Raw genomic sequence first — 24326 nt, forward strand, 5'->3', positions numbered from 1 at the left:
AGGAGTACATTAAGGCTGTATATTGTCACCCTGCTTATTTAACTTATATGTAGAGTACATCATATGAAATGCTGGACTGGATGAAGCAAAAGCTGGAATCAAGATTGCTGGGAGAAATATCAGTAACCTCATATATGCAGATGACACCACCCTTATGGTAGAAAGTGAAGAAGAACTGAAGAGCCTCTTGATGAAAGTAAAAGAAGAGAGTGAAAAAGCTGGCTTAAAAGTCAACATTCAAAAACTAAAATCATGGCATCTGATCCCATCACTTCATGGCAAATAAATGGGGAAAGAATGGCAATAGTGAGATACTTTATTTTTGGAGGCTCTAAAATCACTGCAGATGGTGACTGCAGCCATGAAATTAAAAGATGCTTGTTCCTTTGATGAAAAGCTACGACAAACCTAAATAGCATATTAAAAAGCAGAGACATTACTTTGCCAACAAAGGTCCACCTAGTCAAAGCTATGGTTTTTCCAGTGGTCATGTATGGATGTGAGAGGTGAACTATAAAGAAAGCTGAGTGCTGAAGAATTGATGCTTTTGAACTGTGGTATTGGAGAAGACTCTTGAGAGTCCCTTGGACTGCAACGAGATCCAACCAGTTCATCCTAAAGGAGATCAGTCCTGGGTGTTCATTGGAAGGACTCATGCTGAAGCTGAAAGTCCAATACTTTGGCCATCTGATGTAAAGATCTGACTCATTGGAAAAGATTCTGATGCTTGGAGGGATTGAAGGCAGGAGGTAAAGGGGACAAAGGAGGATTAGATGGTTGGATGACATCACCAACTCAATGGACATGAGTTTGAGTAAACTCCAGGTTTTGGTGATGGACAGAGAAGCCTGGCGTGCTGCAGTCCATGGGGTCTCAGAGTCAGACACAACTGAGTGACTAAACTGAAATGAACTGAACTGAAAGGGACAGTGAGAGAAGACATTAAGACTGCTATTATAACTTCATCTGGAAAGTACAGTTTCTTCCATGAATAGGTTATATCACCAGCAGGAGTGATGGTTAGATGTTTTTTTAATAACCCTCCTTCCATGAGGTACCTAAAACATAGTGAATCAGATTCTCCCTTTACATGGATATGAGTGAATGCTCAATCTTCAACAGAATTTCCAGAATGGAAAATGGAAAATGAAAATTCCCAAGGCCCTAGCCCATGTCTGCTTCCCTGGCGGCTCAGATGATAAAGAATCTGCTCGCAATGCAGGAGACCTGGATCGAACCCTGGATCAGGAAGATCGCCTGGAGAAGGGAATGGCAGCCCACTCCAGTATTGTTGCCTAGAAAATTCCATGGGCAGAGGAATCTGTCAGGCTACAGTCCATGGGGTCGCAAAAAGTTGGACACCACTGAGCGACTAACACTTTCACTTTCTTTTTTCAATTCCTGTGCTGTTGATCTATTAATACACATTGCAATAACTACACAGAGGTATGTACCTATAGCTGTCCTATGGAAATGGTAGAGCTAGGCTTAGACTGAATGCAGAAAAGATTGTGAGATTAAGTTTAAAGAAGTTCTTGGAAAGCTTTGCTATTTCTCTGGGAGGCACATTCATCCCTTGTTCTCTACACAGTCATCACTTGCAATTTACAAAGGTCAAGGCCCTTTAGTACAAGTGATCTCAACTGATAGTCACCAAGTCCCTGTAAAATGCAGAAGGCAGATTCTATTTATCTTCATTGTACAGAGAATAATAATAATAATAGCTAAGAGTTATTGAGTGCATACCACATGGTTGGCACTTATGTTAAATGTTTTACAAGCAACATATTCATGTATAACACCATTAATTTCTCCACTTTACAGGTGATGAAATAGGGTCTTAGGCTAAGCAATTCATTTTAAGTGTTTACTCAGTAAAAGATGAAGCTGGAATTTGAACTCAGTTGTCTGTCCTCAAATGCCTAACTTTGAACCTCTGCTCAGATGAACAAAATGGAACTCGAATATTAAGGAACCCATTCAATGTTCTATAACTAGTAAAACAGTTAGCATTAACACACCTGGGTTATCTCCTTAGAGATCAACAGTGGAGATGTTTAGCTCTCTAATTGAAGGCTAAGCTATAGGAAGGAGATTAGGCAGATGTTTGCCAATCAAAATAATAGGCCTCAAAAGAAAGTGTTACTAAGGGAGTAAATTTTAAAAGTTTTCATCAAAAAACTCCACAAAACTATAGCTGTGTGTGGTGCTGTATGTTAACAAGACATTGTGGTGATCATTTGCAATGAATACAGATATCAAATCATTATGTTGTATACTTGAAACTAATATAATATGTCAATTATCTCAGTTTTCTTAAAAAAGGTTTAATTACATCCATATGTTGGAACATTTCATAGCCAGTAAAAATTTTTAATGAAAATTTCATTTAAACACACAAAGCATTTTTTCATTCCAAGTAGAAAAAATAGCCTATAAAATAATGCTTTCAAGTCTGTATGAATACATGTATTGATACACATGTAGGGGCTTCCTAAGTGGCTGTAATAGTAAAGAACCCACCTGCTAATGCAGGAGACATAAGAGACACTGGTTCGATTCCTGGGTAGGGAAGATCCCCTGGAGAAGGAAGTGGCAACACACTCCATTATTCTTGTCTGGAGACAAGAATATTTAAAGGTAGACAGAAAAGCCTGGCAGGATGCAGTCCATCAGTTCAGTTCAGTTCAGTTGCTCAGTCGTGTCCAACTCTTTGCGACCCCATGAATCGCAGCACGCCAGGCCTCCCTGTTCATCACCATCTCCCGGAGTTCGCTCAAACTCATGCCCATTGAGTCTGTGATGCCATCCAGCCATCTCATGCTCTGTTGTCCCCTTCTCCTCCTGCCCCCAATCCCTCTCAGCATCAGAGTCTTTTCCAATGAGTCAACTCTTTGCATGAGGTGGGTGGCCAGAGTACTGGAGTTTCAGCTTTAGCATCATTCCTTCCAAAGAACACCCAGGGCTGATCTCCTTTACAATGGACTGGTTGGATCTCCTTGCAGTCCAAGAGACTCTCAAGAGTCTTCTCCAACACCACAGTTCAAAAGCATCAATTCTTCGGCACTCAGCTTTCTTCACAGTCCAACTCTCACATCCATACATGACCACTGGAAAAACCATAGCCTTGACTAGACGGACCTTTGTTGGCAAAGTAATGTCTCTGCTTTTCAATATGCTATCTAGGTTGGTCATAACTTTTCTTCCAAGGAGTAAGCGTCTTTTCATTTCATGGCTGCAGTCACCATCGGCAGTGATTTTGGAGACCCCCAAAATAAAGTCTGACACAGTTTCCACTGTTTCCCCATCTATATCTCATGAAGTGATGGGACCAGATGCCATGATCTTGGCTTTCTGAATGTTGAGCTTTAAGCCAACTTTTTCACTCTCCTCTTTCCCTTTCATCAAGAGGCTTTTTAGTTCCTAGGGTCACACAAACTTGGACATGACTGAAGAGACTTAGCAGGCAGGCATACACATATATACACACTTTTTTTCATATATACATGCTTGAATGTAAGCAGCAAGTTATATGCGTGTGTTTATGGGTGTATGTGTCATTGTATCTTTTAAAAATAGAAAATATAGAATTAAATGTGCTAAAACATTAGCAGTGTTATCTCTAGATGGTGGAATTCTCAGTAATATTTACTTTTTATCTACTCTTTTATTTATTTTCCGCCTAAAGATCAATACATGTTCTTTTTTCCTTTCCCCTACTGGACAGGTTATTATTTTTTAAATTATTATAAAAAACAGTTTATAACCATTTTACTCTTATCCCCTGAGCAGTCATTTTTGACATGTCTTCTACCCTTATGCTATAGAGAAAACCAGTTACACTGTTGCCCAGTGCCACGGCTGTGGAATCAGACAGACCCAAATCCGATTCAAGGCCTCCTGCTCCAGTAGCTGGGGTCTCACCAGCAAGGTATGAACCCCTCTCAAGGCTCAGTGTCCCAGTGAGTATATTGCAGTGACTGGAACCTACATCCAGGGCTGGATAGGGACATGTGCCTGTTCTGGGAAGTCAGTGATTCTTGGTGCTCCTTCGAAAGGATATTCTTTGAATGATTGTTTAATTTCTATTTAGAGGAAAGGCAGGGTCCCTGCAGGGCAAAACAAAGGCCTTGTAGTTCTTCAGACCACAATCCTTAACAAGCATAACAGGGGCCTTGGGCTTTCCCTCCCACCCCAAGTAGCTCATTGACATCTTCTTTCCAAGCCAGTCAACACTCTCCCTGGGAGTCCTGATAAACAATTTTCTCCAGTTCATTACATTTTCAAAGATGTTTGTCTCTCCTTGTGGAGTAACCCTGACATCTGTCCTTCTGATTGCTTCATAGAATGTTCTGAAGATTAAATGAGGTAACACACGTAGAGAACTCTGCACAGCACCTGACACTCAGTGGATGTTCAATAAATGATGACTATTATTAGTATCATAGCTAAAAATTATAGCAACTCCAAGCCTCCAGTAATGACAGGTCATGCGCAGTCCCTTTTTCCTCTAGCTCCTTACCTTTAAATATTCTCTGAGTAAAGGCATTTTGAGAAAGCATTTGGTGACCTTAGAATGTTCTCAAGAGCTCTCTGATGCCTTTATAAGTGAATCTTAATAAATATAGGAGACTCATCTTCTTCATACCTCCGTCATGAAAAAAAGCAACAACAAAAATACCTTTGGCATAGTATAACATTGTATAGTATAACATTTTAAATGTTATTTACCTTCAACACCGTAGAAATCCACAGGATGGAGGTTACCTGGGGGACAAGCACTGAACCAGGCAATATTGCTGAGGGAAGAGAGGTAGGTCTGAGACCAGATCCTGGCTAGGGAGCAGAGGGGAAATGGCGATTCTTTGGAGGAGTTTTATTGGGATAAAATGCACCTGCTTTTATTAGGATGTCAGAGTGCACCTGCTGTTTCATTCTCTCCAGTCTCGTCGAACATTGTTTGAGCAGGGGAATGAGAGGAGAGTAGGAGAGAAAAAAAATAACAGAGTGAGGTTAGCAACGCTCTATCTCCTTTCTCACTGTCTGTTTCCAAATGCACCATCAGTATCAAAACACTGCTTGGTAGTAGTCTAAAAGATTTAACTTGTCCCCTAATTCCTAAGCAACCGCTGGTGTGTAATTTGATTTTTGACAGTGCAACTGAACTTCTAAGCATATCATTTGTTTTGTACACCTACCAGAGACAGGTGTAGTGACCACCCCTTCCGCACTCCAGACACAGGATGAAGGACACGTGGGGCCAACCACTCAGGTTACCCCAGGGGTGGTGGGAACTTGGTCCCTGATCCGAACCACAGTTCTGCTGTGGCCCCACTGCTCGCCATTCTTAACTGTGGGCTTGTGTGTGTTTCATTGAGTAGGTGATGGGAGCCCCAGCAAGTGCAAGGTTCAAGGCGGGAAACTTCAGTCTGTCAACCCTTCAGTCATGACTTGAAGGAAGGGAAGGACAACCCACTCCAGTATTCTTGCCTGGAAAATCCCATGGCCAGAGGAGCCCAGCGGCTACAGTCCATGGTGTCGGAAAGAGTCGGACCCAGCTTAGTGATTAAACAACAACAGTCACCACTGGTCACCGTTCTGGGCCCTGGCCTGCCCTCTGGGCTTCCAGCCGTGCCTGCACTGCCTCTCCGTTCCGTCCCAGGCCTCCCTCGGCCTCCCAGGGGAGACGGGGACCACTGAGGGTGTCTCCAGGCCAAGTCAGATGGCCCTCCTCTCCATCCCTTTTTGAAGGAGAAACAGCGAAGGTGAGCGGGAAACCGCCAGCAAGTTTTGACAGCTGCTGAGGGAGACTAATGGGTTTCTAAGGAAACAGGCAGCAGCCATTTTAGTGGCATTTGCTGTATGAAAAATATATAGACATTGACATCCGTCCCCGTCCCCCCACCCCCACCCGCGGCGCCTTCGCTCCCTCCCCGCTCCGGAGGCCCCGAGGTGAGGGGTGCGGCCCAGGTCTCCCGGAGACGCAGCAGCCACCTGTCGCAGGTGGCTGCCACCCGGGGTCGCCCCCCAGCCCCCTCCCCGCGGCGGGCGGGACCGCGGGACTCCCCACCCCCGGGCGCCGCAGTGCAGCGCGGTCCCCGCGGCCCGCCCCTCGGGTCCCCTCCCTCGCTGGCCCCCCGCCCGGCGGGCCGCGGGGAGGGCGGGCGCGTCGCCGCGGCGCTGGGCGCGAGGCGGGCGGGGAGGAGCGGGTCCGCGCGGCAGGCGAGGCGCGGGCGAGGCGCAGGCAGAGCGAGCGCGGGAGGTCGCCGCAGCCTGGGGACACCGCGCCGCTGCCCATCATGGTCGCTGCGCACGCTGCCCATTCTTCCTCCTCGGCCGAGTGGATCGCCTGCCTGGATAAAAGGTAGCCGGGGAAGGGCCCCCGCCGGCCGGGGCTCTGCGCGGTGTCTGCCCGGAGACCGCCGCCGGGGCCGCGGGAGGAGGGTCCCCGAGCGGGGAGGGAGCGGAGGATCCGCGCCTGGGACCAGGGGACGCAGATCCCGGTCTCTCATGGGGCACCCGGTGCGCCAGATTTTCACACGTGGTGGAGAAATTGAGGCGCAGTGGGGGAGCCCCAGCCCCTCCAGGTCCCCCTCGCCCTTCCTTCAGGCTCTCCTCGCCCCCTGCCCCTCTCGACTCCCGGCTCGGCGCTCGGGTCAGGGGTTTATTTTCCTAGGCATCACCGGAGAGACTAGATTCCTACCTTCTGCTGGCTGTTTAGATCCTTAGGGGTAAATAAGTTTCAAGGAGGGTGGGTGGAGAGGCAGGTGCAGAGTAACGTGCTTTTTTTTTTTTGTTCCTGAAAGCCAAGTGTGAAGGACCCAGTTGAGCTGTCGAGTGCCTTCTGAAATTCTCAGCTTCTGCCCCCGCAGTCGCTCGCTCAAGGTCTGTTAGGAAGGTCACGCGGGAGACTGCTTTCGTCTTAATACCCTATCTCTTGGGAAGAGACCCTTACTCTAAAAAAAATTAAAACCGTAGAGCACTGTAACTCCCGACGACAGCCCTGTGTAAGGACGGTGCAGTGCGTAACAGCGGACTGCAGTTGTTTGCAGGCTCTGACAGCATAATTTTCTGTTTGTCCAGATTGTGGGTTTAGCAGTAAACATTCCCCAGTATGTTAGCAATTAGCTTATTACCCTGATTAAAAGGTGATGCATCTGAACTTTTAAGAACTGGGTAAGAAATCTTGCAGAGTGAACTGCCTCTGATTTTTCCAGTTTGATGCAGCAGGGCAGTGATTCATGTCTTGCAGTTATCTGCATGACATCTCTATTTGCATTTGGGGGAAATATTTTGCACTCTGCCATATTGAAATTTTTACAATTAGCAGATTTGATTACGACCAGATCAAACTTGAAAATCTTAAGTGTGACATGCTCTGCATACTTTACTATATAGGCCTTTGTTGAAAAAATTAAATAATTTGAAAAAAACTAAATGTGGCTCATTTGAATAACTTAATATATCTGAGAAATAATTTTGCCTTTCAATTACCACACAGTAGCAAGATTTTTGGCAGGCATTGCCCTATTTACGTCTAAGATGATATATGCTAATATTAAAAGAGTTGTGTGCAATAAATAGTAAGAGAATTGAAGTGACGTTTAAATCATAGAGGATTATGTAGAGAAGCTAAGTGAAGGGCCTGCTAATGTGATAAGTAATCTAAATTTAATAGTTTAGGAAAGACAAATTATCAAAGAAGAGAAAATCAAGCTCTTGTCCTTATAAATAATGGTACTTCCTCATGAGTGAATTGTTTAGATAATAGACTGCATATTTCCATTTGCAGAAATTCATGGCATGCCATTTTTTGAACAGTCAGTAATTCACTGGCAACCCTCTAGTCAGTAAGTACTTATGGCAAAAATCATAGAACAGTATTAACACAAGTGGGGCATATTTGACTCTTTCTATAATGTGTATTTGCCCAAATGATATTTGTTTGGAACAGATTTTTAGAACATAGTGTCACAATCTAATCTGATACTCCAGAATGTTCAAGGGTGGAGCTGGGGGTAGAATCCTCCATAGATACCAAGCCTAATTTTCCTGGAGTGCTGGAGAGTAGACAGATCAATGTAAGATTTAACCCTTAATCAAATTAAGTATTTTAGCCCTAGAGCTGTCATCAACCACAAGCTCTGATCTTGGACATGTCACTTGTATTTCCTTGAGTGACTGAAAAATGAGGCTAACGCTATCTGTCTTACCAAGGATTAGTGGGCCAAATGGAAAAAAAAATTGTGAAAATAATGTGAAAACTGTGAGGTGCCATATGAGCATATTATTTTGTAGTGTTAAGAGAACCTTGCATTTTCCACGGTGTTGTTGCTAGAATTTCTTTGAAGAAGAGTTTAAGAGTGGCAGTCTCTTGATAAGAGAGCCTTGAGATACTTGTTTTGAAGTGGGTTATTTTTTTTTCCAATTTTAAAAATATAAACATTTTCACTTAGATTGTCTGCTGACTTTTTAGGGGAGGAGGGAGATTAAGGATGCTGATGGAAGTTGGCTGGGGAAGCCCCCAAAGTCATTCCTTTTGGGACACTGCCCTCAATATTTCTGAGAAATGCAATCTTGATGCTCTATTCCAGGCACTGTGTTGGGCATGGGGGAGGGAGGGGAAAAAAGCAAAAGATGAAAGTTGTTTATTGACTTAGTGGGGTGGGCAGGTGGGGGTGGGACAGTTACATAAACAAGCAAGCGCAATGCAGTCGTAAGTGCTTTAATGGAGATGTATGAAATGCTTTGGGGATGCAGAGGAGAGCCTCGGCAGATCTGCCGCGGATGCTTCCCACAGGTTCCTGTCCTTGGAGGTTGAGGGGAATTTTCTCAGGCAGAAAATTCTGGGAGCAGTGTGAACAAGGACACTTAGGTATGGCAGATAAATATCCTCATTTCATCTCAACCACAAATTCCTCTTGTGACCAAATCAAGAGTATAAAAACATATGCTCTGCTTTTCTAAAACTCTCGATTATGGACTTTTGCAAGCACACACAGAAGCAAAGAGGAAATGGTACAGTGATCCTTGATGTCTTGTGTGGGGAAATGATGCTGGGACCTTTTCCACAGCTGGGAAATATAGTTTAGATATATGTATCATGTAAGCATCAACTGTTGTGGACAGCTAGAAAAAGAGCAACGGCGGGTTGGAAATAAAAAGGGGAGTTAAAGTAGAAAGTCTGCAGGAGTAAAGGATGTGTAGTAAAAGTTGAAACAAACAAACAAACAAAAACAAGGAAAATAATCCAGTAGAAATATTTGTTAAGTGTGCCTAGGAAGTTGTCATAGATAGGCAATGCTCTATAAGCTTATGTATAAGTAAGTAAGTGAGTAAAGTCACTCAGTGGTGTCTGACTCTTTGTGACCCCGTGGACTGCAGCCCACCAGGCTCCTCTGTCCATGGGATTTCCCAGGCAAGAATACTGGAGTGGGTTGCCATTTCCTTCTCCAGGGGATCTTCCCGACCCAGGGATCAAACCCAGGTCTCCCACATTGGAGGCAGACGCTTTAAGCTGTATGGGGAGGGAAAATATGTTAAAATATGTTTTAAAATATGTTAAAAATGTTAAAAATATATAGATATGTGGATTAGGAAGGAAATGGCAACCCACTCCAGTGTTCTTGCCTGGAGAATCCCAGGGACAGGGGAGCCTGGTGGGCTGCTGTCTATGGGGTTGCACAGAGTCGGACATGACTGAAGCAACTTAGCAGCAGCGGTGGATTAGGTTGAAGAAACAAAATCTAAAGCTTTTTCTATATCACGCATCCAAGTTCTTGGACTATGGTACAACTCAGAAGGTGAGAGTGTATGAATACTAATTTTAAAAATCAGAAAGCCATTGAACATTTGGATGAATAAAAATACATTGAAAAAAGTCTCAACAGGAAACATTGTCAAAGCAAAAGAAGCTTAGCGCTCCCTCATTTATCTTACAAATTTTTTTTTGAGCAGGGATGGTAACTAGAAATATATTACACAGTATCCCACTATTTGGGATTTGAGATATGTAAAATATATTTTTATAAAAGATATTTAATATGCAAAATACCTTTTTAAAATGTATTGACCATTTTTTTAAATATTAGTGAAAATATTTTTCCCACAAGCTTGTAAGTTTTGCCACTTGTGAATTTAAGAACCGTTATAGATCATAATTCTCATGGTTGGTAAGGGCGTGTTATGAAGGGACCACACACATTCACAGTACGTATAGTGAACTGTTGCCAATATTCATCACCGTGGAGCAGGAATTGGCAAACTATGGCCCATGGGCCAGATCCGACAGCTGCTTGTGTGTCTCCTGAGCTAAGAATGTTTTTCACATTTCTGAGTGGTTGGAAATAAACCACAAGATTAATCTTTTGTGACCCATGAAATTTATATGAAATTCAAATGTCAATGTCCACAAGCAAAGTTTTGCTGGAACATAGCCATGCTCATTTGGCTACATGTTGTCTCTGGCTGCTTTCACGGTACAGTAGCTGGACACTGTGTGGCTCTCAGCTTTTGAAGTATTTGCTCTGTGGATATTTGAAGAAAAAGTTTGCCATCCCCTGTTACAGGTCAAAGAATCTACCTAAGTGATCAACAGAGAAATCACTGGAGATGAAAGTTGTTCTTTGTCTGGGAAGGAGTTGATGATGTTTGGTTTCTTGATCTTCAGTTAAAAGTATAGTGTGATTAAACTATAAACCAACTAAACTATTGGTTGATTAAACTGTTTGTGGACCTCCTAAGCAGAAAAGGAAGTTAATATAGTATGAGTATGTGAAAAAGGTTGTCATCTTTCAAAATAGCTGAACAGTTTTAAAATTATTAATTTTTCATTAAAAAAAAATGCCCCATACATAGTTCTTTGCATCTGACTTGATTGCTAAATAGATGTTGAGTTAGCTATTTTTGATGGAGTTGAATGAGAGTAAAAGAAATCAAGAAACAGATTTGTTAAAAATAAGAATGCTTTTTAGCAGACATGGTGAAAGAGGATGACTCAGCTATCAAAGAAGCATCAGACATGGTCCCAGCCTTAAGGAATCTAGAAGATCAAGGAAGCATGCAGAGCAGAAGGCTCGGGAAGGGTGGTGTCTACCTAGGCAGGTTCCAAGGGATGGCATTACCTAGGATTCAGGGCTGGTCTTACAATCTTGAAATTCTGACTTGTCAGCACGTCAAGAATTAATGCATTTTTTTCAGGGATAGATATATAGGTGCCAACCTCTCAGAACCTATAAAAACCAGAAAGTTTATTAATTTGGTAATTCCAGTAGTCATGTACAGATGTGAGAGTTGGACTATAAAGAAAGCTGAGCACCAAAGAATTGATGCTTTTGAACTGTTGTTTTGGAGAAGACTCTTGAGAATCTCTTGCACTGCAAGGAGATCCAACCAGTCAATTCTGAAGGAGATCAGTCCTGAATATTCATTGGAAGAACTGATGCTGAAACTGAAACTCCAATACTTTGGCCACCTGATGAGAAGAACTGACTCACTTGAAAAGACCCTGATGCTGGGAAGGATTGAAGGCAGGAGGAGAAGGGGACGACAGAGGATGAGATGGTGGGATGGCATCACCGACTTGATGGACATGAGTTTGAGTAAGCTCCAGGAGTTGGTGATGGACAGAGAGGCCTGGTGTGCTGCAGTCCATGGGGTCACAAAGAGTCGGACATGACTGAGCAACTGAACTGAACTGAACGGAACTGAGCATCAGAGAAGTGGATACTGCCATCCTTTGGCTAATATGTTCCTTCTCTAGGCAAGCTGTATGGAAATAAAATTGTTATTAGAAGGCCATGTTGTGTATTTACGATGAGAGGCAAAGCTGCCAGGAGATCAGGACACTTACAACTTCTGGCCAGCTCATCCTCTTCCTAGAGCAGCGGAGCTTGGGAATTGAATTATAATCAGAAGATAGTTCTGGGAATTCTTCAGGGCAGTTTGGTCATCACCTCTTCCAGTTAGAGGATCTTCTGAGTGCTCCCATAGGACTCTTTGTTACACTTTGTCCGACAATGTAATAGCACAACTCAGGCTTCATCACAATTGCCTATCTACTCCTTCTGTGCGTCTCTTGATGTTGTATTGTATTGCTATGTTGTATTGTAGTCGTCATTTTACCTTCAGCTTCAGGGCAGCTCCCTAATTATAGAAAGTACTTTTGGGACCAGGGTGAGATGTCCAGAGGCATCCTTTTCCTCAGGGATGAAATAGCCTCTGCAACTTTGAGGGCAAGCCCTCACACTGGGCCCCTCTGCCATAGAAAGGGCTTGACTGGGCACCAGCATCTGCCTCTGTTTTTCCCTTATTTTCTTGGCTGATGTGAAGACTTAAAAAAAATGACATGGCATGGCATAGCTCTATTCTAATTTTTATTTTTTGAAGTTTATTATGGAAAATTTCAACGTATGTAAAAGAAGAGAGAATAGTATAATAATTCTGTTGGTCCACCCCCTTCGCCTCCAACAGTCATCAAGTCACATTCAATGTTGTTTTATTTATACCCACTTCTCCCTCAGACCTGTGGCCACTGCTGAGTTTTCCAAATTTGCTGGCATATTGAGTGCAGCACTTTCACATCATTTTTAAGAATTTGAAATAGCTCAACTGGAATTCCATCACCTCCACTAGCTTTGTTCGTAGGAAATCATGCTTCCTAAGGCCCACTTGACTTCACATTCCAGGATGTCTGGCTCTAGGTGAGTGATCACATCATCATGATTATCTGGGTCATGAAGATCTGTTTTGTACAGTTCTTCTGTGTATTCTTGCCACCTCTTCTTAATATCTTCTGCTTCTGTAGTCCATACCATTTCTGTCCTTTATCAAGCCCATCTTTGCATGAAATGTTTCCTTGGTATCTCTAGTTTTCTTAAAGAGATCTCTAGTCTTTCCCATTCTATTGTTTTCCTTTATTTCTTTGCCTTGAAAGCTGAGGAAGTCTTTCTTATCTCTCCTTGCTATTCTGTGGAACTCTGCATTCAAATGGGTATATCTTTCCTTTTCTCCTTTGCGTTTCACTTCTCTTCTTTTCACAGCTATTTGTAAGGCCTCGTCAGACAGCCATTTTGCTTTTTTGCATTTCTTTTTCTTGGGGATGGTCTTGATCCCTGTCTCCTGTACAATGTCATGAACCTCTGTCCATAGTTCATCAGGCACTCTATCTATCAGATCTAGTCCCTTAAGTCTATTTCTCACTTCTACTGTATAGTCATAAGGGATTTGATTTAGGTCATACCGGAATGGTCTAGTGGTTTTCCCTACTTTCTTCAATTTAAGTCTGAATTTGGCAATAAAGAGTTCATGATCTGAGCCACAGTCAGCTCCTGGTCTTGTTTTTGCTGACTGTATAGAGCTTCTCCATGTTTGGCTGCAAAGAATATAATCAGTCTGATTTTGGTATTGACCATCTGGTGATGTCCATGTGTAGAGTCTTCTCTTGTGTTGCTGGAAGAGGGTGTTTGCTATGACCCGTGCATTCCCATGGCGAAACTCTATTAGCCTTTGCCCTGCTTCATTCTGTACTCCAAGGCCAAATTTGCTTGTTACTCCAGGTGTTTCTTGGCTTCCTACTTTTGCATTCCAGTTACCTATAATGAAAAGGACATCTTTTTGGGTGTTAGTTCTAAAAGGTCTTGTAGGTCTTCATAGATCCGTTCAACATCAGCTTCTTCAGCATTACTGGTCGGATATAGACTTGGATTACAGTGATATTGAATGGTTTGCCTTGGAAATGAACAGAGATCATTCTGTCGTTTTTGAGATTGGACTCTTTTGTTGACTATGATGGCTACTGCATTTCTTCTAAGGGATTTTTGCCCACAGTAGTAGATATAATGGTCATCTGAGTTAAATTCACCCATTCCAGTCCATTTTAGTTCATTGATTCCTAGAATGTCGATGTTCACTCTTGCCGTCTCCTGTTTGACCACTTCCAATTTGCCTTGATTCATGGACCTAACATTCCAGTGTCCTAACAATTCCTAACATTCCTGATATTGCATAATATGCAATATTGCTCTTTACTTGTCAGACCTTGCTTCTATCACCAGTCACATCCACAACTGGGTGTTGTTTTTGCTTTGGCTCCATCCTTTCATTCTTTCTGGAGTTATTTCTCCACTGATCTCTAGTAGCATATTGGGCACCAACCGACCTGGGGAGTTCATCTTTCAGTATGCTATCTTTTTGCCTTTTCATCCTCTTCATTGGGTTCCCAAGGCAAGAATACTGAAGTGGTTTGCCATTCTCTTCTCCAGTGGACCACATTCTGTCAGACCTCTCCACCATGCCCGGTGCGTCTTGGGTGGTCCCACACAGCATGGCTTAGTTTCATTGAGTTAGACAAGGCTGTGGTCCATGTGATCAGATTGGCTAGTTGTTTGTGCTTGTGGTTTCAGTCTATCTGCTCTCTGATGCCCTCTCTCAGCGCCTACCGTCTTACTTGCATTTCTCTTACGTTGGACGTGGGGTATCTCCTTATGGCCGCTGCTCCTGACCTTGGACGTGGGGTAACTCCTCTCAGCTGCTGCTTCTGACCTTGGATGTGGGATATCTCCTCTCAGCCACTCCCTCCTGTGCTGCACAGCTGCTGCTCTGGGCTCCAGATGTTCAAGCTGGTTTTAGAAAAGGCAGAGGAACCAGGGATCAAATTGCCAACATCTGCTGGATCATTAAAAAAGCAAGAGAGTTCCAGAAAAACATCTATTTCTGCTTTATTGACTATGCCAAAGCCTTTGACTGTGTGGATCACAGTAAACTGTGCAAAACTCTGAAAGAGATGGGAATACCAGACCACCTGACTTGCCTCTGGAGAAACCTGTATGCAGGTCAGGAAGCAACAGTTAGAACTGGACATGGAACAACAGACTGGTTCCAGATAGAAAAAAGAGTACGTCAAGGCTGTATATTGTCACCCTGCTTATTTAACTTATATGCAGGGTACATCATGAGAAATGCTGGGCTGGAAGAAGCACAAGCTGGAATCAAGATTGCCAGGGGAAATATCAATAACTTCAGATATGCAGATGATACCACCCTTATGGCAGAAAGTGAAGAGGAACTAAAAAGCCTCTTGATGAAAGTGAAAGAGGAGAGTGAAAAAGTTGGCTTAAAGCTCAACATTCAGAAAACGAAGATCATGGCATCCAGTCCCATCACTTCATGGCAAATAGATGGGGAAACAGTGTCAGACTTTATTTTGGGTGGCTCCAAAATCACTGCAGATGGTGATTGCTGCTGCTGCTGTTAAGTCGCTTCAGTTGTGTCCGACTCTGTGCAACCCCAGACACGACAGCCCACCAGGCTCCCCTGTTCCTGGGATTCTCCAGGCAAGAACACTGGAGTGGGTTGCCATTTCCTTCTCCAGATGGTGATTGCAGCCATGAAATTAAAAGATGCTTACTTCTTGGAAGGAAAGTTATAACCAACCTAGACAGCATTTTAAAAAACAGAGACCTTACTTTATCAACAAAGGTCCATCTAGTCAAGGCTATGGTTTTTCCAGTGGTCATGTATGGATATGAGAGTTGGACAATAAAGCAAGCTGAGCACCGAAAAATTGATGCTTTTGAACTGTGGTGTTGCAGAAGACTCTTGAGAGTCCCTTGAGCTGCAAGGAGATCCAATCAGTCCATCCTAAAGGAGATCAGTCCTGGGTATTCGTTGGAAGGACTGATGTTGAAGCTGAAACTCCGATACTTGGCCACCTGATGCGAAGAGGTGACTCATTTGAAAAGACCCTGATGCTAGGAAGGATTGAGGGCAGGAGAAGGGGACAACCAAGGATAAGACGGTTGGATGGCATCACTGACTCAAGGGACATGAGTTTGCGTAAACTCCAGGAGTTGTTGATGGACAGGAAGGCCTGGCGTGCTGCGGTTCATGGGGTTGCGAAGAGTGGGACACTACTGAGTGACTGAACTGAACTGAACTGTCCCCCACCACTCCCAAGATTATTTTATCACAAGTCCCATATAGTATCATTTTATCTGTAAATATTTACGTATATATCTCTAGTACCTAAGGACTCTAAGTATATTGTCACATATTTTAAAATTTGACATTAATTTCCTAATATAATCAAATATCCAGTCAGAGTGCAGACTTCCCCATTTATCTCATGACTTTTTCGTTTTTGCAGTTTGTTTTTATTTGGATCCAAATAAGTTATATTTAGTTGATATGTATCTAGGTTTTTTATTTTATTATTATTTTTTTTTAATATAAATTTACTTATTTTAATTGGAGGCTAATTACTTTACAATTCCAGGTCTTTTTTAATCTCTGGATTTTCCCTGTAGCTCTCTCTTTTTATTCCTTATAATACATTTGTTGAAGAAACAGGTAGATTTTTACAGTCTGAATTTTAATTATACCTTCATGGTGTCTTTTAATATGTCCCTTTGGCCCCTGTATTTCCTGTAAATTGGTATTTGGCTCTAGGGCTTGATTGGTTTTATTAATTGATTTTATTTTTTATTTTTTGACAACAGTCTTTCACAGAAGGGTTCTATATTTGCATTATGAGTGCATGTCAAATGATCTCTTTTTGTGATGTTAGCAAATATACTGTTTTTGAAATGTAAATGCTTGGCCACTATCTTATCTACAACTTGAGGGACTTCTCATGGTAGCTCCAAAACATGGGAGTGTATGTGTGGAGCATTTAGAGAACATTGCACCCTCGTGTGTAATCAAGATTAAGTTCTGTGGTGCTTATGTTACCTGTGCTTTTAGGATATAGGCAAGGAAAGGTTCAATCAGAACTGGACTCCCTCAGATGAGAGGCACATGGGGATGGTATGCTCACAAAGCAGTAGGCCTGAGAAAAATACCTGGTTCATCTCACCCTGGTCCTACAGTCTGGTCTCCTGAACACAGACTGGAAACCTTAAAGAGTCATCAGGGAGAGTCGTACCCAGCAAAGCATTTGTCTTGTCTTAGTTTAGCTTCCCCCAAATGGACTTCATGCTCCTCCAGTGAGGCTAGGATGGGCAGATGATCTTTAGTTAGAATTTTCTATGTGCTTGTAAGATTTCATAGCCCTTCTGGAGTAGCTGCTTCTTACCTTGTTTCATCTCCCTAAACCCAAGGCAGCTACTTTCTCTTTAGATAGATTTAGATCTATTTTTATGCACGTGAATGGTGGCAGTGAAGAGTGAGATTTTCTTCCAGCACTTTAATTCATTCGCTTCAGGTTGCTCAGTGGTAAAGAATCTGCCTGCCAATGCAGGATACATGGGCTCGATCGCTGACTTGGGGAGACTCCCTGGAGAAGGAAATGGCAACCCACTCCAGTATTCTTGCCTGGGAGATTCCATGGACAGAGGAGCCTGGCGGGCTACAGTCCATGGGGTCACAAAAGAATCGGACACAACTTAGTGACTAAACAACAACAACTTTTAATTCAAAATTGAAGGAAAGAGAAAGGAGAGACCATCTTGGGAAAACTGAGAGACCGAGGAAAGAGAAAGAGGATGGAACTAACTGGGTGGGGAGGAGGGCAGGGAAAGACCCAGTCACACAAGGGAAAGCAAACAATCTGACCGGCTGGAGCAGAGGCGCGGGCGCCGTGTTTACTCAGCTGCATCCATGTGTGTTACTTGCTTTCCCTGCATGGACAGAAAAACAAAGCACCATTGCTACCCTGTGTTCTCTTCACGCTCTTCTTAGAGCACCAGTGCATACCTGTGTTTTAACTGTGCACATTGCTTACATTCTATATCCTTGGTCTATCTTGTAGACTAGATGCCCTTTTGTTTCCCTGTTGGACATTCCCATATCAAATATCCCATTAATAATCTGGGGCAGATATTGTTTTCCTTCACCTACTTCTGCTAGAGAGGTTAGAAAAAAACAAAATACTTATCTTTCTAGCCTCCCTAGAGGCCTGGTGCCGATGGGATATACTTCTGGCCAATAAGACATAGTAAAACCCTGTTAGAGGCTTCTAGGATAGCTTTTGCCTTACTGATGAAAGATACAGATGTGTTTGACACTCCTTTTTCTGCCTGAAATTACTACTTTGGGCCTATGGTAACCATATTATAATGCCAGAAGGAAGGGCCAGGAGAAGCACAGACTTTAGTTCTGACTTTGTACAGCTGCTGAATTTAAATCAATAGTTGCCTACCTTCAGCTTTTTTGTTTTGTGAAGAAAAACATACTGTATTTCTGGAAACCACTGTTAGGTTTTCTATCATTTGCTGTCAAAACTATCCTTAGCCTACCAAGTTGATTGTCAGCTTGTTTAAAACTGATTTCATCTTTCTTAACTCTCTTCTCCATCAGTTTCTCCTCCTTGCTTTTCTGTTTTATTAATGAAACTATCATTCTCAAAACTTTGCATTACCTGTGTCTTGCATTTCCTATGTCCCTTGTTATACCTAACCAGTCACCAGTTCTTCTCTTGGCCTTTGGATTCTACTGCTTTGTTTTAGGACCTTACCATCTGGATCTCGATCTTCTCATTATTTCCTTATCCAATCTGGAAAATATGATATTTTCAGTTCAACCTTGTTTTAAGGTCTGCCAGACCTGGATTCAAATTTTACCACTTCCAACCCTTTAGCCCTGTGATCTTGGTGACATTATTAATTTTTCTGAACCTCTGTTTCCAAAGCATCAGATGAGGCTACAGATACATACTGTAGTGGTTGTGTTGAGGTTTTTGGCTAATACAAGTGTAGCTTCATGCTCTTCTCTAGGTAGAAAGTTTAATGTAGGGGTTAAGAGTTTGGGAGCCATACTGTTTGTGCTCAAATCCAGTTTTGATTTTATTAATGGTGCAACTTTAGGACAGTTATCCCGTTTTAGTAGTTGTTTTGTAAATTCCTCATGTTTTTACCTAGACAATCTTATTGTCTGTGAATACTGGTAGTTTTACTTATTATTTCTGATCTTTATGTCTTTTATTATGTATTTTTCTTGCTTTGTTGCATTGGCTAGGATTGACAGGACAAAGTTGAACACAAGGGGTAAGAATGGATTTCCTTGAACCAGAAAACATTTCCTTTTTCTCGATTTCCTTTATTTTTAAAAGAGTGGTATAATTTTGATGTTGTGCTTCCCAGGTGGCACTAGTGGTAAAAAAAAAAAAAAAAAGAAAAACTGCCTGCCAATGGAAGGGATATGAGACATAGGTTTGATCCTTGAGGATCAAAGATCCTTGGAGAAGGAAATGGCAACCTGCTCCAGGATTCTTGCCTGGAGAATCCCATGGACAGAGGAGCCTGGTGGGCTATAGCTCATAGGGTTGCAAAGAGTCAGACACGACTGAAGCAACTTAGCATGCATGCATATTGATGTTACTTCCTCTTAAAATGTTTTATAGATGTCTTCTGACTGGGAGTAGACTTTGTGGGAAGCTTTTTGGTGACAAATTCAATCTCTTTAATAGATAGAAGACTACTCATGTTTTCTGTTTCTTTTGTGTCCATTTTGATAAATTGTTTCAAGGAATATGTCCATTTCATCTAAGTTATCAAACTTATGGGCATAGAGTTGTTCCTAGTATTCTCTTATTATCCATTTAATGTCCTTAGGATATATAGTGATGTTTCTTCCTTCATATCTCATACTAGTATTTTTTTGTCTGCTCTCTCTTTTTCTTGACTGACTTTGCTAGGAGCGTCTCAATTTGTTAATCTTTTAAAGGAACCAATTTTTAGTTGATTTTCTCTATTATTTGAGAAATTCAATGATTTATGCTTTTTTCCTCCTTTTATCCTACTTAGTTTGGGTTTAACTTGCTCTCTTTTTCTGGATTTTTAAAGAGGAAACTTAGATAATTAATTTTAAGCTTTTCTTCTTTTTTAATATGATCATTAAAACTGTGATTTCTCATGAATAGCACAAAAAAGGAAGCACAGTTATTTCATTATTCAGTATTTACAAATGAAAATTATTTCTGCCAGAGAAGAATAACTAATAAGTAAGTATATTACAACAATATAATAAGTAAGTATGGCTTCCTCGGTGGCTCAGATGGTAGAGAATCTGCCTGCAATGCAGAGATCTGGGTTCAACCCCTGGGTTGGAAAGATCCCCTGGAGAAGGAAATGGCAACCCACTCTAGGATTCTTGCCTGGAAAATCCCGTGGATGGAGGAGCCTGGCATGCTGCAGTCAATGGGGTCGCAAAGAACTGGACATGACTGAGCAACTAACACTTTCACTTTCATATTAAATAGGATGATACTGGAACCTGTTGATCTCCTCAACCTCATGGAGAAGATACTGTGCAGTGTGGGATGAACAATATCGTCCACAACATCCCAATAGTGAATTCAGTAATGCGTTTCATAGGGCTCTCAATATATCTTGATAGCATAATGCCAAAGGGACATTAAAGGGGCGTATTTCTCTGAGGGAGCCAATATACAGCTTTGTGATTGTTTACAACCTCCCAGGTGACGCTAGTGGTAAATAACCCGCCTGCAAGACAGGAGATCTAAGAGAAATGGGCTCAGTCCCTGGGTCGGGAAGATCCCCTGGAGAAGGGCATGGCAATCCACTCCAGCACTCTTACCTGGAGAATCCCAGGGACAGAGGAGCCTGGCAGGCTACAGTCCATAGGGTTGCAAAGAGTTGGACACAACTAAAGCGGACACAACTAAAGCGACTTAGCACACACAATTTAATACCAGGATAGATTTTAGGCTGTTTTAAAAATAGGTGGAATACATCTCTTTCAGAAAATTTTCCATAAATATTGTTTTTTCACATCTAATGATAATTAATAACATTGGATACCAATGACTTTGAAGTAATATTTTTCAATAGATATCTACAGTACTGCTGTTATGTATTGTTGGTTAAATGGAGAGTGTTATGACTTTGGACTTAGCCAAACATGGAAGATAATTACATTCTCATTTGATAGCCAAATAAGACTGTATGTCCTAATGGTGGTCTCACCCTTCTCTGTGAAATTGTAGGGGCAATGGTGTATTTTCAAGGAGGAATGTTGGTGCCTCTCTAACACACAAATGGTGGTCAGGAGCCTGGCCCTGTAATTGTTACCATGGAAACCAAGGAGCATGTGTTAATCATGCTGAAGCATTCTTAAAATGAGTAATACATCAAAAAAATTGGGGTTATATGTATATGTGGGCTACCCCGATAGCTCAGTTCATAAAGAATACACCCACAATGCGGGAGTCAGACATGACTGAGTGACTTTCATATGTATATGTATGACTGATTCACTTTGCTGTATAGCAGAAATTGGCATAGTAATGTAGAGCAACTATATGTCAAAAATAATTTTAAAATGAGTAATATAATTTTCTGAAAATATTTTATAGAATAAATTATAAAATGTAAGCATATTAATTATGATCAGTTGCTCAGTAGGATTATTACCTATAAATTGGTTGAAAGTTCAAGAGCTTCTCTCCTATTTAATTAAATGGAGAAGTACTTTTAAAAGCCCTTGTTGTTGTTCAGTCCCAAAGTCATGTCTGACTCTTTGTGACCCCATCCAGGGACTGCAGCACGCCAGCCTTCCCTTTCCATCACCATTTCCCAGAGTTTGTTCAAACTCATATCCATTGAGTTGGTGATGCCATCCAATCATTTAATCCTCTGTCGCCCTCTTCTCCTCCTGCCCTCAATCTTTCCCAGCATCAGGGTCTTTTACAATGTATTGACTCATTGCATCAGGTGGCCAAAGTATTGAAGCTTCAGCTTCAGCATCAGTCCTTCCAATGAATATTCAGGGTTGATTTCTTTTAGGATTAACTGGTTTGATCTGCTTGCTGTCCAAGGGCCTCTCCAGAGTCCTCTCTAGCTCCACAGTTCAAAAGCATCAATTCTTCAGTGCTCAGCCTTATTTATGGTCCAACTCTCACATCCATACATGACTACTGGAAAAACCATAGCTTTGATATGGACCTTTGTTGGCAAAGTGACATCTCTGCTTTTTAATACTCTGTCTAGGTTTGTCATAGCTTTTCTTCCAAGGAGCAAGCATCTTTTAATTCTGTGGCTGTAGTCCCTGTCTGCAGTGATTTTGGAGCCCGAGTAAATAAAATCTGCCACCGTTTCCACTTTCTCCCCATCTATTTGCCATGAAGTGATGGGACTGGATGCCATGATATTAGTTTTTTGAATGTTGACTTTTATGCCATCTTTTTCACTCTCCTCTTTCACCCTCATCAAGCAGCTCTTTAGTTCCCCTTCACTTTCTGCTATTAGAGTTGTATCATCTGTGTATCTGAGGTTTTTGATATTTTTCCCGGCAATCTTGATCCCAGCTTGTGATTCATCCAGCCCAGCATTTCACATGACATACTCTGCATGTAAGTTAAATAAGCAGGGTGACAATATACAACCTTGATGTACTCCGTTCCCAGTTTGGAACCAGTCCGTTGTTCCATGTCTGGTTCTAACTGTTGCTTCCTGACCTGCATGCAGGTTTCTCAGGAGGCACGTGAGAAATCTCTTTTGGAATTTTATTGTTTGTTGTGATCCACACAGTCAAAGGCTTTAGTGTAGTCAATGAAGCAGAAGTAGATGTTTTTCTGAAATTCCCTTGCTTTTTCTATGATTCAGCGGGTGTTGGCAATTTGACCTCTGGTTCCTCTGCCTTTTCTAAATCCAGCTTGTACATTTGGAATTTCTTGGTTCACATACTGTTGAAGCCTAGCTTGAGGGATTTTGAGCATTGCTTTGCTGGTATGTGAAATGAGTGCAAAGGCCCTTAGAAAAGAGTTAATTGTTAGACATGTTAAAAACAAATAGAAGACCTTTGATGGGAAGTTGACATTGCTTAAAACTTGATAATTTGATTCTTGATACTGTATGTGGCATTTCAATTCTGTTTAAACCTCAAATGAAGACATTAATGTCTTCCCTGGTGTTCAGGCTCTGACAGCCTTTTTCTTCTAGTCGTTGATTGATTACTTATTGAACATGTTACAGAAACAAGATGAGTTCTTAAACTTTAGATGTTCTCTTTATAAACTCTTTAAACAGCCTTGAGATATAGGAAAGTTCTATCTCTAGTGAACCTCGCCACTCTTGTCGCTCCTCCAGCTTTCCCTTCTTCCCTGTTAATGCTCCTTTCCGCCTTCCTCAACCCTGTTCTGTAGGAAAAAGATATGATTTTAGTCCTCTCTTTTCCTACTATTCATTCATTCAAGGATTTTACTCTCCACTTTCCATGTGCCAGACATTCTTACTGGGGATAGGTTAGTAAGAAAATCTGACATGGACTCTGACCTCATGAATTTAAATATTCATTGGGAAGACATTAATTAATTCAACCAGTCCTTCAAAAAGCTATTGATATCTGTTGAGTACTTGCTATGTGTTGGATACTGTTCCAGGCAGTAAGGAATACAGTGGTGAACAAAACAGGAAAAGTTAGGTGGTAAAAAAGGTTGTTAGGCCAAAGGTAAAAGGATAAGGAGTGATGGAGCAGGGCGACAGACAAATCTATACTATAATGTCAGAAAGTGATTAGACTAATGCAGGAAGACAAGGTAGAGAACAAGGCAAGAAATTGAGGGTGCAGGTATGTTAGGGAGGGTGGGCAGGTTTTTGTAAAAGTCAGATATGATCAAAGGTCTTTAATGAACCGAGAGATCATGTAGTATGAGTTTAAATCAGTGTAATCCATTCTTTACTAAATAGGTGGTTGGTGGCTGAGGTATTGTAGAGAACATGGGTCAGGCTAGTGCCTGTGATGGGGGCAGAGGCTGAATACATGTGATGGTGCTCTTTTGTTTGGTTATGAGACATTATTTTGTGAAAGTAACTGTAAGATATATATGCATTATCATCTCTGGCCCTTGTTCCTGGCACTGAGCTTCTAAAACTCTTGTCAGTTCCTGAGTGATAAAAACATTAGGAGCATCTATTGCCCTATTATTTGTCTTTGAGCCTGTGTCTGACATAGGGCTCCTGAAACCCTTCTAAATTCCTGAGTGATCAAAGTACTAAGAGCATCTTCTGTCCTGGAGAGGCAACTCTGGGTGGGCTCCTAGATGGGGTCTGGTCACCAGAAAGACCAAGCCATGATTAGAAGCTTAGAATTTTCAGCCCCACCCCCTCCATCCTCCAGGGAGGGGAGAGGCTCTGGAAATGGATTTAATAATTGACCATGGCTAATGTTAGGAAGCGTCATAAAATTCCAGCAGTGGGGGATTCAAACATATCCACATGGGAGTATGACACACCTCACCTCCATGGGGACCTTACAGACTGTGCCCTATAAATCTCTTTATCTGGCTGTTCTTCCATATCCTGTGTCATATTCTTTAATAAGCTGGTAAATATAAGTGTTCCCCTGAGTTCTATGAGTTCCTTTAGCTAATT

At 42.0% G+C, this 24326-nt stretch overlaps 1 protein-coding gene across 3 annotated transcripts in view; it reads left to right on the forward strand.

Moving 5' to 3' along the window:
- The first annotated feature begins 6266 nt into the window (after positions 1-6266).
- RAPGEF4 (Rap guanine nucleotide exchange factor 4) overlaps positions 6267-24326 on the forward strand; it is a 331531-nt gene continuing 313471 nt past the window's right edge. For 2 of the 3 annotated variants that reach the window (XM_040229357.1, XM_040229361.1), the window contains exon 1: positions 6271-6364. In XM_040229357.1, coding sequence (XP_040085291.1) covers positions 6300-6364 — 65 coding nt within the window. In that variant the 5' untranslated portion in view covers positions 6271-6299. Of the gene's footprint in view, positions 6365-24326 lie in introns of all 3 variants that reach the window. The other variant, XM_040229358.1, reaches the window with a different exon arrangement.

Source organism: Oryx dammah, unplaced genomic scaffold (genome assembly GCF_014754425.2).
Source record: "Oryx dammah isolate SB20612 unplaced genomic scaffold, SCBI_Odam_1.1 HiC_scaffold_27, whole genome shotgun sequence".
Lineage (NCBI taxonomy): Eukaryota > Metazoa > Chordata > Mammalia > Artiodactyla > Bovidae > Oryx > Oryx dammah.